At 37.8% G+C, this 14,890-nt stretch overlaps 1 protein-coding gene across 1 annotated transcript in view; it reads left to right on the top strand.

Moving 5' to 3' along the window:
- Positions 1–580: 580 nt before the first annotated feature.
- The window catches only part of GYPC (glycophorin C (Gerbich blood group)), a 41,559-nt gene continuing 27,249 nt past the window's right edge, over positions 581–14,890 (top strand). The window contains exon 1 of the mRNA XM_039321771.1: positions 581–797. Coding sequence (XP_039177705.1) covers positions 761–797 — 37 coding nt within the window. The 5' untranslated portion in view covers positions 581–760. The remainder of the gene's footprint in view (positions 798–14,890) is intronic.

The following is a 14,890-nucleotide window of genomic DNA, read 5'->3' as shown; positions in this document are numbered from 1 at the left end:
CTCCTGATTTTTTTCCAGAACAACAACCGTGTGAGTTGGGTTGGTCTGAGAAATAGACTGATCCCAATGTCACCAGGCTGGCTTTCATGCTTAAGATGGGGCTAGGGCTCATGCTTTGAAGTTCTCAAGATTTTAGATAATCCTCACATTTCAACCCATAGTATATATAGTATACACAGAATATTTCCCTTACTATCTTATAGGGGGAAGTATTCTTTGTATTATTATTACTGATTTATTACGGAGAGTACATAACATTGTAGATGACTTCAAGGCCATCTCAAGATTATACAAACTAGAAATTAAAATAAGGGACTTCTCATTTTGTGCTTCGTTTTTAAAGGTTTTTCTACTCCTTCTCTCATATATATTTTTTTTAAGTTTTAGAAAGATTACAAACCCTGCAAAACTTGTTGAAGCAGAGGCAAAAGAACAACGAAACTTCTCCGTATCCCTTGCTAACGGTGGAAATGTCCCACAGTAGATATTGGCAGAAGAGGAAGACTGCACGTAAAAAAAGAGAAGTTGGTGCTTATCTAAAAAGCAAGGCCCCTCCCCTTTTCATGCGAGCTGAATGTGCTGTTTCCTTTTCCAGTGGTAAATGGTCAAGAACCATGCTGGAAGCATCTGAACAAGCAGGGCTTTCTCCTGTTTGCTTCCCCAGTCTTTGCTGCAGCTTTGCTTCATTCATCTTTGGACGTGGATAGGAAGCACAGTCAGTGCAAAAAGCAAAGGGGGAACATTTCTGAATGCTTACAGGATGAATTTCCATAACAGTACAACAACATCTGCTCCGCGTGAGTACTCAAACCCCCTCCTTGTGCAAAATGACAAACGTACAACTCTTACGCTTTGTGTGTTTAAAAAAGGAGGGGGGGGAATCGCTGTCTTGCTCTCTCTCTCTCCAAAAACTTTCTAAAGTAAGTTCTGTAAACTTTATTCCTCTCTTGCCTGCATTTGGTGGGTGCGAAAAGCAAGCAGAAAAAACGAAATTTGTGCACGTGTGCCTGGGACAAGGCAGGAATCCAGCTACAACGCTCGTTTACAAAGATCAACCTTTATTTTTTTTTTCAATGGTGTAGCTGAAAGTGTAATTGAAAAGGGAGCTGAAAAAAGCGATTAACGGGTTGATTTCCTTTTTCACCAAAGATAAAGAAATGCAATTGTTTAACTGCCTTCTGCTTATTTCTCTGTGCCCCCTTTGAGGTGTTACCACCTGGGTCAAACACAGACAGGGAACTGTCTCTCGGTAACATGAGAGCCAAGCCCCAAACTGTCGGTCTATATTTAGCCACAATGCATTTTTGTTTTCCAAACCTTGCTCAGAATTGGTGTACAGCCGCTGAATGACAGCAGATTGAAGGGGAAAGTCGGTGGGCGTGTTTCCTGTTTCCAGAATGTTATGTACTGTAGTGAAAAGTTAAAGCAGGAACCGAGTTAGCCCTGGGAGATTCATGTGGGGGTGAAATACCAGTCCAACACTTGATACTGAGCCCGACCCTGAGAACCGAGAAGTTAGACCGAGATCATATTGCAAGCTAGAGAAGGATGGGGACTTGTCGGGAACTACTTTCATAACGTTCAATACCGTTAGTAGTTTTACCCATAATATCAGGCCAGTGTGGCTTATACAGAACTACCTTACACCAAAATTAGGCCCTGCCTTCCACTTTAAAACCAACAGAAAAACAAAATACAGGGGAAGAGTAAATCCATCGCAGTGCAGAGCGTCAGTATCTCTCGTTCCTGTCACGTGTTCAGGCCACAGACGGTGAAGGTCTATGAGAGCAGACATATTAACATAAACTAAATATCGTTTATTAAGTTTAGACTTCATCCAAAATTATCAGATTGCCAAATGATGGGATGGCATAGAGGCATCCTATGCTGCTTCAGTGCAAATAGGTAAACTTGTTTTCAGATTGTTAGGTGGAGTTTCAAAGGAAAGGATGTGAGATATTTTGCTGCACTTCCTCCTCTCTGATAAATATTTGCAAGCGCGCCACTTTTGCAGTTATGGCTTTGTTTTTTTTGGTAGTCCTGACTCAACAGCTTTTATTTCGACTTATTAAAGTAAAGCGCAAATAATTGCTATTCTGCGGTCCTATGGGTACACAAGCACCCTTGGACTAATTCCTAAATCCATTTGCATATAAGCAATGGCTCCAACCTGTCCCATTTCTAGAACTCTGCTGGATGTAAAAAAAAAAAAAAAAAGGGGGGGGGGGAGGAAAGGATATAGGTAGGGAAAAAAAAGAAACGGGAAATGGAGGATTTAAGAAGTGTCAGAGACAAGATGTACTGATGACCTCACTTTGGTATTGAATCCATCCACTGCTCACTTAAGCCCCATATTTCCAAATGAATGTAGCCCATGAGAGAAAGCAATTGGTTCACTTCTGCTGAAAATAGAGATTTTACTTGTTTTGGGGGAAAGAAGTTTACTTTGTTATGTGGGACTTCCATGGTAGCAGAACTACAGAATCACCAGTCTTAGGAGAGACCAATCCTCTATTGGATTTCCTCTTATTTTGCAGTGTTTCTTTATAGCTGATTGGAATCCAAAATAAATTGGATTGCACATTTATTGGAATTCAAAATAAATTGGATTGCACATTTTCAATAATTGTCAATGTAGCTATCAAAAGATTGTAGTATGTGCAAAATAATTCCCTAAGAGTTTGGATTGATTGAGAAAAAAGGAAGTACACAGGCTTCCTTTTAATGCAGGGGTGTTAAACTTGCAATGTCAGGTGACATGTCGTGATGTATCGTGACTTTTTTGCCAGTGCCAGCAATGGGATGGGCGTGGTTTTGCTATGAGGCACCTGGCCCATGGGCAGGCAGTTTGACACCTCTGTTTTAATGTAAGAAGGCAGCAGCATCCCCCTTAACACCTGAATTTCAGTGCTTGCAGCTCTGCTTGACAGGGTATACCAGCTGATATCACCCCTCAGACATAGCTTTTCTCTACTCTTGAAGCAGCTGTGTCAGCTCCAGGTTTGAAGAGATCCAAGCCAAGCTGCCTTGCTTCCCCTCTACCAAGTTGTCCTGATTTATGCCGACTTCTTGAACTTTGAGCACAGAATAGGCCTAGCAGTAGAGGCTTACGGAGGAGTGTTATGCAGCTACAGCAAGGGAACTGCCATTTGCCTTCCCCAATTCCTAAAGAACAAACTGCTCCAGAAGAGAATTGGAATTGCAGGTAGTTCTTGACTTAAGGCCAGTTACTTAGTGCTTATTGAAGTTATGCTGGATCCTGAAAAAGTTATTTAAGACTCCGTTTTGAAGAACAAACATCTGCTTCCTCTCCACCTGCCCCCTCTGCCTGCCATCAAATTTTGGACACTCGACCATTTGCAGTGCCTTATGGTTACATGACCACAATTTATGACATTTTTGCTAGAAACCGGTGTTTACTTGCAATATAGCAAATGTGCTATGTACTATGGAGCAAAAAAAAACGCTCCATAGCAAATAAAGCATATAAGGAACGGCTGCTGGAATTGGGTATGTCTAGTTTAATGAAGAGAAGGACGAGGGGGGACATGATAGCAGTGTTCCAATATCTCAGGGGCTACCACCAAGAAGAGGGAGTCAAGCTATTTTCCAAAGGCAAGACAAGAAGCAACGGGTGGAAACTAATCAAGGAGAGAAGCAACCTAGAACTAAGGAGAAACTTCCTGACAGTTAGAACAATTAGCCAGCGGAACAACCTGCCTCCAGAAGCGGCGAATGCTCCAACACTGAAAGTTTTTAAGAAGAGACTGGACAGACATTTGTCCGAAATGGTATAGGGTTTCCTGCCTGAGCAGGGGGTTGGACTAGATGACCTCCAAGGTCCCTTCCAACTTTACTATTATTATTATTACTTATTAGCAGCCAAATTCACTTTACAAGTGCTGTGCTCACTTAACAGCTGCCACCAAAAAGTTATAAAATTAAGTCTGGTCATGTTACCCACATTATAACCGTAATTGGGGGCTCAGAGGGTCAAAAAGGTTGTTCAGGCTTTCTCATGGCTTAACAATTCTTGAGAGGAAATGGGGAGGAACCTTGGAGTTATGATATCGCTTTGACCCCCCCCCCAAAAAAAACCTCATTTCACTAGGAAATGGGCCCTTTCAAAATACTGGTTTCTCTCCCCCCCCAGCTCCGATATAAGCTTCAGTATCTAAAGTGTCAAGATGCATCTCTTTAATCCTTCTACATTGCCTTCTCCACCTGCTGTGGCACTAACATTCTTTTGCTGCCATACTAAATACAGAATATTGGGAGGCTCAGGCTCTTGGCTTCCTTGCAAAAATGTGCCACTGATAGGAGAAAATATGCAAAGGGTCCCTCCCATAGATTATTAGGCAAATCTGTCTATGTATTCCAATATATAAAATAAAAAGCTTTTGCTAGGCCATGCCATGTACTGATGCCATCCCTTTGTCTTTGGAATAATTACGCCAGCATCAATATGATTAGGTGCATCATAAAACTGCAAGCACACAAAAGCACCGGAGGTCATCTAATCCAGTGTTTCTCAACCTTGACAATTTTAAGGCATGTGGACTTCATCTCCCAGAATTCCACAGCCAGCATTGCTGGCTGTGGAATTCTGGGAGTTGAAGTCCACATGCCTTAAAATTGTCAAGGTTGAGAAACACTGATCTAATCCAACATTATCTAAAATCCGGTCCATTTGCACTAAGAAGATAACATTCACCACAGCATACAGATAGTAGTCTTTGACTTACAACAGTTCATTTAGTGACTGTTTGAAGTTACAACAGCACTGAAAAAAGTGACTTATGACCATTTTTCACACTTGTGACCATTGCAGCACCCCTGTGGTCACGTGATTTGCATTCAGATGCTTGACAACAAGTTTGTGTTTATGATGGTTGCAGTGTCCTAGAGTCATGTGAATTGTCTTTTGCTACCTTCTGACAAACAAAGTCAATGGGGAAGCCAGATTCACTTAACATCCGTGTTACCAATTTAACAACTACAGAGATTCATTTGACAAATACAGCAAGAAAAGTCATAAAAGGGACAAAACTCACTTAACAAATATCTCACTTAGCAACCTAAACTCTGAGCTCAATTGTCATAAGTCGAGGACTACCTGTAGTCCTTATAATCAAAGATGGTCACGTACATTCATTTGGTTTAGTGCCAGAAATTTCACCATAACTGAAGGACTGCATCTAGAAAACAAACACAGAATTGATGCTCTGCTATTGTGGAAAGCATATTGGAAAAACATTTCTCTGCTTGTATCCATTTTTTAATGTCTATGAGAGATTTTATGTCTTGTCTTGCATTAAGGGAAAAAACAAAAGACCGAATAAAAATAATGACCTGGAGGCAATCAAGCTACATTTTTATGAAGTTTTTCATATGTTGGCTGTCCTCAAAAGAAAGCCCTTTAGGACATTTTGTTCCAGTGGGTTTTAATATATGTTTAACTATTGGTTAGTTCTTTTTTAAAGCACAAATATTCAAAATTACTGCTGATAAAATTCTGTTCTTTGGAAGGACCTCTTGCCTCACAGTTTGGTCCTAGCAGTGTGATAGCTCTCACCTCGCAACAGGATGCAAACAAAAGTTTAAATCAGCAAGGTGTTTTGTTGTGAATTGCTTTTTTTTTTTTTAAAAAAAAAAAAAACATTTTGAAGCCAAAGACAATATAGACATATTTGAGAAATATATGAGAAATCATTAAGAATTGCCTTGCTGGAAATGGCAAAAAATTCTGCTTATTTGAAGGATCATACACAAGAAAGATATATTATTGTATGGAGAAGATGGATAGATTATATTCAGAAAAAATATGGGACTATAAAGTTTCATTTACTTTATGAGTAAATTTTATAGTAATTGTTGTAGAGATTTGTTTATATGACTTAATTTAAGGGGAGTTAAAGGTTAAGTATGTTTTTTTTTGTTTTTTCTTTCTTCTTTCTTCTTTTCCTTTTTTTATTATTGTTAACTTTCTTATTAATAACCCTGTACTCTGCTCTGGGAAGCGAGGGGGGAGGGTTGAGGGTGGGTGGGTGGGTGAGTGGGTGGGTAATGATAATACAGTCATGGTAGTTTATAGAGAGGTGTCGCTTGGGCATTTCCCCTATGCTGCCATTCATGTGTGTGTGAGGGATGAGAGGGGAGGAAGGTGCAGGGAGGAAGTAGGATGGTTAGAGGAGAAGGGGAGGGGAAGAGAGTAGGAGGGGAGGAGAGAAAGAGGAGGGAAGTAGGGAAGGATTAGAGAGGGTGGATGCGGCCTGGGGGGAATGGGCAGGCGGTACCAATGGTTAGGAATTTATTTTATCTTGTGAATTGAATTGTATTTTGTATGAATAAATGGAAAATAAAAAACTTTTTATTAAAAAAAAAAAAGAATTGCCTTGCTGGATGGGACTATAGGCCTATCCAAAAGCCCACAGAGAGTTGCACATGTAGGAAACCATACTTCTTGCTGCCCTTTATCTGGTAAAAATGAGGGATGTTACGAACCCCACTTAGTGATGATACTATGTTGGAGGCAATTATTATGAGAAGTTTTTTGAATGATATCCTGCTGTCTCCCCCTCACTTCCTATTATTTAAAAACAAAGGGAGAAAAATAGTAATCTCATCCTGTCTCATGATAAACAGGAGAAGTCTAGATTCCTTTTGCTTCCTTTCATAAAAGGAAGGAAAGGAAAAAATATCTTCTCCCTCCCTCCCTGATTATTTCTCCTCCTTGAAAAATGAACAATTAGCTTGAACTTGTGGAAACAATCTCTGCCTTCTTGTCTGCCACCATTTCTCCAGATTTTCTCCAGGCACTACAGAGAAATGGAGCCATTTCTCCAATGGAAATAACAAGCTGTTTCATAGGATGTTTTTATAGGGAAGGAGAAAAAAAAGAAGAGAAAGAAAGAAAGGACAGAGAGAGAAAGGAAAGAAAGAAAGAAAAAAAAGAGGAAGGAAGGAAGGAAAGGAAGGAAGGAAGGAAGAAAGAAAGAAAGATAAAGAAAGAAAGAAAGAAAGAAAGAAAGATAAAGAAAGAAAGAAAGAAAGATAAAGAAAGAAAGAAAGAAAGAAAGAAAGAAAGAAAGAAAGAAAGAAAGAAAGAAAGAAAGAGAAAGCTAGCTGTGGGGACCTAATCCTGCAGCTTGTTATCTTGCCTCTGCAGTGCTATATTCTCATTCTCAGAAGAGCAGAGAAATACAAACCATTGTTGATGAATGTGGGTGTATTATAACAAACAAACATTTGCAGTGTTATTAAACTCAGATGTTTCATTGTGATTACGTAGTGCCATACATATAGAAATATCATGAATTTTTCATTTTAACTACATGTGTTTAAATTAAAGGATAGAGTGTTCTCAGTTAACCTTTGATTAGGCCAGTTATTGAATGTGTAGCATTCATATGTATAAAACAGCAAATAATTTCAAGTCACTTTGTCATACAACCCAGATAAAATGTTGGATAATACTGTACGTGTGATCTAGGATCCACAACTATTCATTTTTTGAATAAATACACCATATTAACAGATAGAAGAATCTCTCTTCTAAAGGCTTTCTAAAAAAAGCTTTCTCTATTGAGGTAGTCCTCGTTTAGTAACCACAATTGGGTCTGGCAATTGGATTATTAAGCAAGGTGGTTGCTACAGTAAGTGAAATTATGACTTACGATCTTACTTCTTTGGTTTTTCTTTGGTTTACAGACCTGAGATGGCTGTACATGGGAGGATTGGTTATAAAGTTACTTTTTCATCATGGCCTATATGGTCACTAAATGAGTCCCAAATGAAGACTACCTATATATTTAACTTGAGTGAAATGTCCTAGTTCCCATCTCTGCAAATCAAATAAAGATCAACGCAAATGCATTCATGATTTGCCAATGGCAGTTTTAACAAGCTAGTGAGGCTATTTCAAGTCTGATATGTACCAACCTGCCTTTTAAGCTTTTGACTTTCCTAATATACAATGGGAAAGAGAATTGGTGGTTAGTGTACAGCTCTTATAGTTTCATTGAGAGAGATTTCCATAGAAACCTGTTTCCCTAAGTCAAAGTGTCTCTTTTCTGAAGATATTATAGAGCCAAAGAAGAGAGTAGATAACACATTTTCACTTGCATAATTGGAATGCAATTATTCCTGATTAACATAGGACAGATATGAATGGTTGGATACCAGTTGGCTATGATTTGAAGAAGAACAGAAACACATCATCTAATTTAGATGACCTATTAGTATATTTTTTAAAATCCAGGCAAATGTACAGTATTGTCTGGTGAAGGAATAACAAAAGCTTTCTTGTAGATTAGGACTCTGTGAGGGTGGTAAGAGCAACAGAAGCAGCCATTGGGGAATGGTTTATTTCCACCTCCAACCCAGATAATCTCTAGTGCCAGCCACCTGGCATATAAAGCCAGCAGGAAACAATATGAGAACTCCATATTAATAAGCTATCCCAAGACATTGCCATAATTAACTGTCATTAAATCCGTTTCTGAAACAACGACTGTTTGCTGAATAAAGGTACATGGACATCCAGATAAGCCAATTGACTTTGCAAAATCTCTAAAGCAGGGCAGCCTCTCATATAATTTGTTCTGCAGCATATGTTTCGCCACAGGGATCTCTCCAAATTAAAATGACAAATTCTGCTGAAAATTGCTGTCTATAAAACTTTTCTTAAAAAAAAAAAATGCCGTTACTGCTGAAAAGTGGGTTTCCTCCATAAACATCATTTTCCATTTCTTTTTCATGTTAAGCTTACTTAGGGAGAGAGTCCTTCCTTGTCCTCCATCCCTTGAGCCCTAAAAAATGTTTTAAGTATCTTTATTTTTTATGTATTATTTAACTTTGTTTTTAGTTACGTTTTAATTTTTATTTATATTATTTTAAACTGACCACCTTGAGGGCCCCCTTTGGATAAAAAGATAGAATGTTAAGTATTTAAAGGGGGGAATATGCTTAGTGTGTCATAGTAACTTAATATGGGAAACATTATCACTAATGTTTATTTAATATTTCTACGCATGGAATTGAAAGTACATACACTTTTAATAGATGCCTATACTCTAGATATTTTCTTTAAACAGAAATAGATGAAATTATATTACGCACTAAAGTTCTATTGGGATATCACAACATGAGCGAGTAATATTTGTTTTTGCTAGAGTACACACTTCCCTTGGAAAGAGGGCTAGGTTAATGATGCAAAGTAGTTGGGAGCACGTCTTATTGAGCAGTATAAAGAAATAATAAAAAAGAAAGGCAGGGAATTTCTCTTTTTTTTCTTTTTCCCCTATTTGGGGGAACTGGGGATTTTGGTTTTTATTGTTTAATTTGCATTGGGTTAATTTGTTTAAATTTCAACTCCAGACTTCATGTGTTTCTCACTCCACAATGGGAGAAAACTGAACTTTGGCAATTCAATCTTTCCAAAGTTACATTCATCCAAAGGGCTGCAAGTTGCCCATCCTGGTTGAAGACATACAGTACATATTGATATCATAAATGACATTCAGTTCATTGCTCTTGTATGGAATAGTACACATTGCAAATCCAAGACCCTTATTTTCTTTCTAACTGACTTATTCTCTCCTGGCTTCAAATATAGATAGTAATTCCAACTTGCGTATATGACTGTCAGGTCACTGAGGAAACTAGAATAGAATATTAAAAGGCCACTCTTAATTTTTTGCTCAGAATAATCAATTGCCTATTTCTAGTTATACAGTTTGTGCCAGAATATATATATAAAATCCTTCTTAAATCATGCTATCTCCAGTTTATGAAAGTACTTATAACATATGCTTCAGAAGACACAAAGCTTTATTATACTAATATTCATCAATTTTGGTCCACATGAATTGTTGAACTATAGTTATGAGAAATGACAACATTGGCTAGGAATAAAAGGTCCTTGAAATGGCTAAGCAGGATTTGAACTTTAATGGAAGGTTGCTAGGAAATTCCAGGGCTTTGCTTTACATTGGAATATTTTTTAAAAAAATCTGGAGAAAGTAACTTCCCATAGTTCCGCAAAAATTTAAATGGTTATGTCCATGCTGTCTCCAGACTTAAGGGACATTTTTTAAATATTTTATTATTCTAAAAATCTGAGGAACCAAGACTGGTTCAGCTCTTGAAACTGTTTTAAAGTCTGCAGCCACTCTTCTGGCTCCCCAGTCTCAAAGGCTCACCTTTAACAAAGTTGGCTTGAAGGTTCTCCTACAGATGATGTTCTCCTAACTTCCAAATAATGCCAAAGGGTTTTTCTCTGCAATTCACTTACAATTTCAAAGATTTTCCAGACATATACTTTCATTCTTGAGACTCTGGGATTCTGTAAGATTTTGAAATAGGATTATGGAACTTTTTATAGGTTTACTTTTGGTCTTTGAATGATATGCTGCAGGCTGGCTTCAGGAGACCAAATCCATCAATTTTCAGCAAATTTGAAATTTCCCCTTCTTCCTTCAACTGAAGTTGGGGAAAAAGAAGTACCTCTAAGAAGAGACCATCAGAAGTATAAACAGTGTATTTTAATTTTGTAACATAATTGAAAGTGATTTTTGAATTCTAAAATGGAACAATGAAAAATATGGAATTGTACCAAGCTTTATTCAAGATTTTAATATGTCATAGAAAAGCAAGCAAATAATATTTTTATGAAAGAGTAAATGAGCAGGCATAATACATAGATCATAATCATAAGTAAAAGTGCTGCTTGATTCATGAAAATTCACTGGGAACTGTACTGCATAGAAGAATCACAAAAAGCAATCTCCTCAGACACAATTATCAACAAAAGAAATTAAATGACTATAAAATTCAAAACATAAAATCAGATGACCATCTTCCATCTTCAATAGATGCTAAAGCTGTCAAAAGCTTGGCTAAAAAGAAAACAATTTTCTGAAGGCTAGGAGCAAAGGGATAAAGTTGTATGGAAAATAGGAATATTGGCTATGCTTACTGTCTTGAGTTATTCATAAAAAGGTGGGATAAACATATAAAAAAGCATACCTTTGTGGGCAATGTGTTCCCTAGTATAAGTCAACTTCTAAGAAGGTCTGACTTCTAGTTTGTATCCCCTTTATTTCTTGGAGAGATGGGATCTGTCTATTTCATATGTCTCTGCCTATGACAGGATAAGTAGAATCTTTATGAACATGGTGATCACTGGGGTTATTATTTTACCTCATAAGCATATTGCATTGGGCCCAAAAGCCTAATGACAACAGTTACAGCCTCGAATTCATTTAGCAAAAGGACTTACAACTGGTCCTTGTATTATGACCATAACAGTATCCCCATAATCACATGATCAAAATTTGCCACTAGCATATATTTATAATGGTTGCAGCACTCCAAGGTCTTGTGACTGCCATTTGTGACCTTCCCACCCAGCTCCCAATAAAGTCCATGGGAGAAGCTGGATTCACCTAATGACCACATGATTCACTTAACAACTGCAGTGATTTGGTTAACAACCATGGCAAAAAAGGGTTGTAAATTAGGATACAATTAACAATCACCTTGCTTAGCAGAAATTCTTGTCCAAATTGCGGTCATGAGTCAAGGACTACCTGTAACTGGGATCTACCTACCAACAGTCTGAACTGTGAAGCATCCAAGGCATCTTCAAAGGTCCTCTCACATAGAATTCATAGTCTTATTCATTTCACTTGTACACTGCTAAAAGCTAACAATTCCCAGTGGCTGGTGATAATAAAATAAAAGCCAGAGTTAAACCCGTGGATATTGAAGTCAAACTTGGTTTAAAATGTATATTTTTGAAAGCCAGTGAAGAGATCTGGTTCATCAACTTAGCACTCCTATAATTAAAATTACATGTAATTAATAGAGCTGTCCTTCAGAAACCATTTGGGAAAGATGGTTTCCTCAAGGCACCCAGAAGTGTGAATCTAACATCTTGTCTGCATTCTTTTCCCAGAATTGCACAACTGGCCTATGCTGTTGCCAAATAATCCCAAGAGCAGACAACACTGCTTTAAAAAGTTGCAGGCAGATGCTACATTCATATTCCTACATGCCTTGAAGCCCTTTTCAGACCCAAATCACTGCACAACACTTGTAACTAATGTGATTTACCTTTTAGTAAATATCTAACCTGATTTCTTGGAATTCTCATTTTTAAAAATATATCACTTAGCAACAACATTTAGAAGTTTCTGGGTATGCATTTGAGGCTTTTAAGGGACACAAAGGTCCCTGGAGTTTGTGTCATTTTCTTTTTAAAGATAATTCGTGGTTAAGCCATCCATAGTAAGACAGGGTCATTACTGTTCTACATCATTGGGATCTGTCTGGAGGAGGAAAAAAAAAAAGAGTAGAACCCATTAAACATTCAAACTTTAGCCTGAGATTTGTGGCGCTTTCTCTCCCTATCTCCTGTCTTATTCCACTAAGCCCCACAGAGTTTCACTTTGAACATTGTATGCACTTTTTAAAACTGTTTCCTTTTCCTCCAAGGTGTTCTAGAAGTACAGTAAACAATAAGAAAATTAAGGAAGGTATTGCCACTGGAGAGGAAGGCATAAATCTTTTCCTTTTCAACTTACGGGCCTGAAGTGAGGATTTGCTTATTTGTTAGTTTGGGTATTTCTCAATCTGTTCAAAAGTTATTTGCTTTCTCCAAACGTATTTGCTGTAGATATTTATGATCCCTGACTCCTACTTTTGCACGTGTGTTACGTTTTGTCCCATTTTATGATCTTCCTTATCATAGTTGTTAAGTGAATCTGGCTTTCCCATTGAATTTGTTTGTTAGAAGGTTGTAAAAAATGATCACATGATCCCAGGACACTGCAACCGTCATAAATATAAGCCAGTTGCCAAGCATCAGAATTTTGATCTAGCGATCAGGGGGATGCTGCAAAGGACGTAAGTGTGAAAAATGGTCATAAGTCACTTTTTTCAGTGTAACTTCACATAGTCAATAAATGAACTATTGTAAGTCGAGGACTACCTATATTTCCATTGTAGACACTAAACTAAAATAACATAAAATAATAAAATAAAATCTCTTGTCTTTGCAAAGTCATCAGAATTTATCATTCTTTAATTTTTTCAAATTGTCTTGGTGAATTCATTTCCTGAATTGTAAGTGATCCACTTCAACTGGATCTTTTCTCTGCATTCTCTGAGTAGGAACTAGACCAGGGGTCTGCAACCTTGACAACTTTAAGACTTGTGGACTTCAGCTCCTAGAATTCATCAGCCAGCATAGACCAGACTCCTGAACTAGAGGATGAATAGCACTTCTACACTGCAGCCAGCATAACTACTTGTTGGGGAAAACCAACTTGTGATAGAAATTGTCCTGAGGCATAGGAGCTGAATGGAGTACAAATTAAAACAAATCCATCTGTCCTGAAAAAACAGCCTACTTCCTATTCTACTTTGAGGTCAGTAATTGTAGAGATTCCTGAGTGTCAAAAACCAGATAGCAGAGAGAGATACGAGTTACATAATTTCCTCTAATACCACACGAGTCTTCAATTTCCACATCGAGTGATAGTTCTTTTTTCCTGCTTGTGGGGGGAATGAATGTTCAGCTGAGTCCCATAACACATAAATATGTGCAGTCACTTATTCTTTACTGTCCTGGATAATTGCTTTTCATTTTTCTTGGCTGGGAAACAACAACTAAATAGGTGTACAATCCTTTCAAAAGCCACCCACGTTCTAAAACCTCAGATCTTTCAGCTAATGCAGAAATGTTGTAGTTCTTTGGGAATTCTTGAAGGCCTTTAGGCAGAAGTCTGTCTTCGTGAAGAAGGTGACAAGAATAAAGATCTATTTTTGGAACACATATATTCTGGATGACAGCACATCCCTGTTTTTCAGAAGAAAATTACTTCTGTGGAAACACTCCTTTCCATAGCCACTTAGTGTGTTACTGAGCCAGTGGACCCTGACCAAAAAAACAAAACAAAAGTAAAGATTTCTCTATTATTTCTCTTGAAGCTTTACTTTAGTAAAGCTTCTTTGCTTTGGTAACCTCAACTTTAAAATGTTGTGAAGATATTGAGGAGACATGCTGCCTGCTAATAACAGAACAGCAAATAGAGTATCTAAAAATTGTTTCAGGATTAATGCAAATTAATTCTGTCATGTTGTGGCAACTCAGATCCAGACTTATTCCTGCCCAATTGATTGTGCCTCTGTCTCTCAGTCAAGGATTAAAGGAAAACTAATGGCAATTTCCAGTGGACACAAGTCACAAGGACCATCAGAGAATCAGAATCAAAAGCTTTTCAGTCACTGATTAAAATAATACGTAGAGGAAAATCATGTGTTCCATTCATGGCTAAGGAAGGTCATGGCTAAGGCATTATTTCTGATTCCTCATTTTCCAGGGTAATTTTGAACCGTTTTTCTTAGTTTGGGTGGGAGGGGTCTTTAGGGGTAGGGATGGGAATGGTTTGCATCTCAGAGTACCCCTGCTTCTATTCTGTCCCTTAAAATTGTTGCTGATAAAATGTAACATCTTTGAATTTCTTCTTTTGGGGTACCCTTTGCTATCACCTCTGTTCCTTCCAAAGCTTAACCGTTTGAGACATGTGGGAGCTGGCACAAAAGTGATATGAATTCAGCTGGTTTTTCCTTCTATCCTGAATGACCAGTCACAAGCATAAGAGAAGAGTATGGGATGAGTTAAAAGACAATGCCCTGATATTCTCCATAAGCTTTCTACTATGACTGTGACATGTCTTTGGATTAATTATAAACACAGTTATATTGGTTTTCTGGAAGACCAGTAAACCCATCTACAAAAATAGCTTGGCTAAAAGGTTGGTAGGACTGAAAGATGTAGGTTGAAAAAAGAAGGAGGCTAACATAGTGCATTAAGAGAGTTCTC

Source organism: Crotalus tigris, unplaced genomic scaffold (assembly GCF_016545835.1).
Source record: "Crotalus tigris isolate CLP2741 ecotype Arizona unplaced genomic scaffold, ASM1654583v1 scf7180000023829.5930981, whole genome shotgun sequence".
NCBI classification, from domain to species: Eukaryota; Metazoa; Chordata; class Lepidosauria; order Squamata; family Viperidae; genus Crotalus; species Crotalus tigris.
Note: the sequence above shows the minus strand (reverse complement) of the source record. Positions and strands in the feature narration are given on the sequence as shown.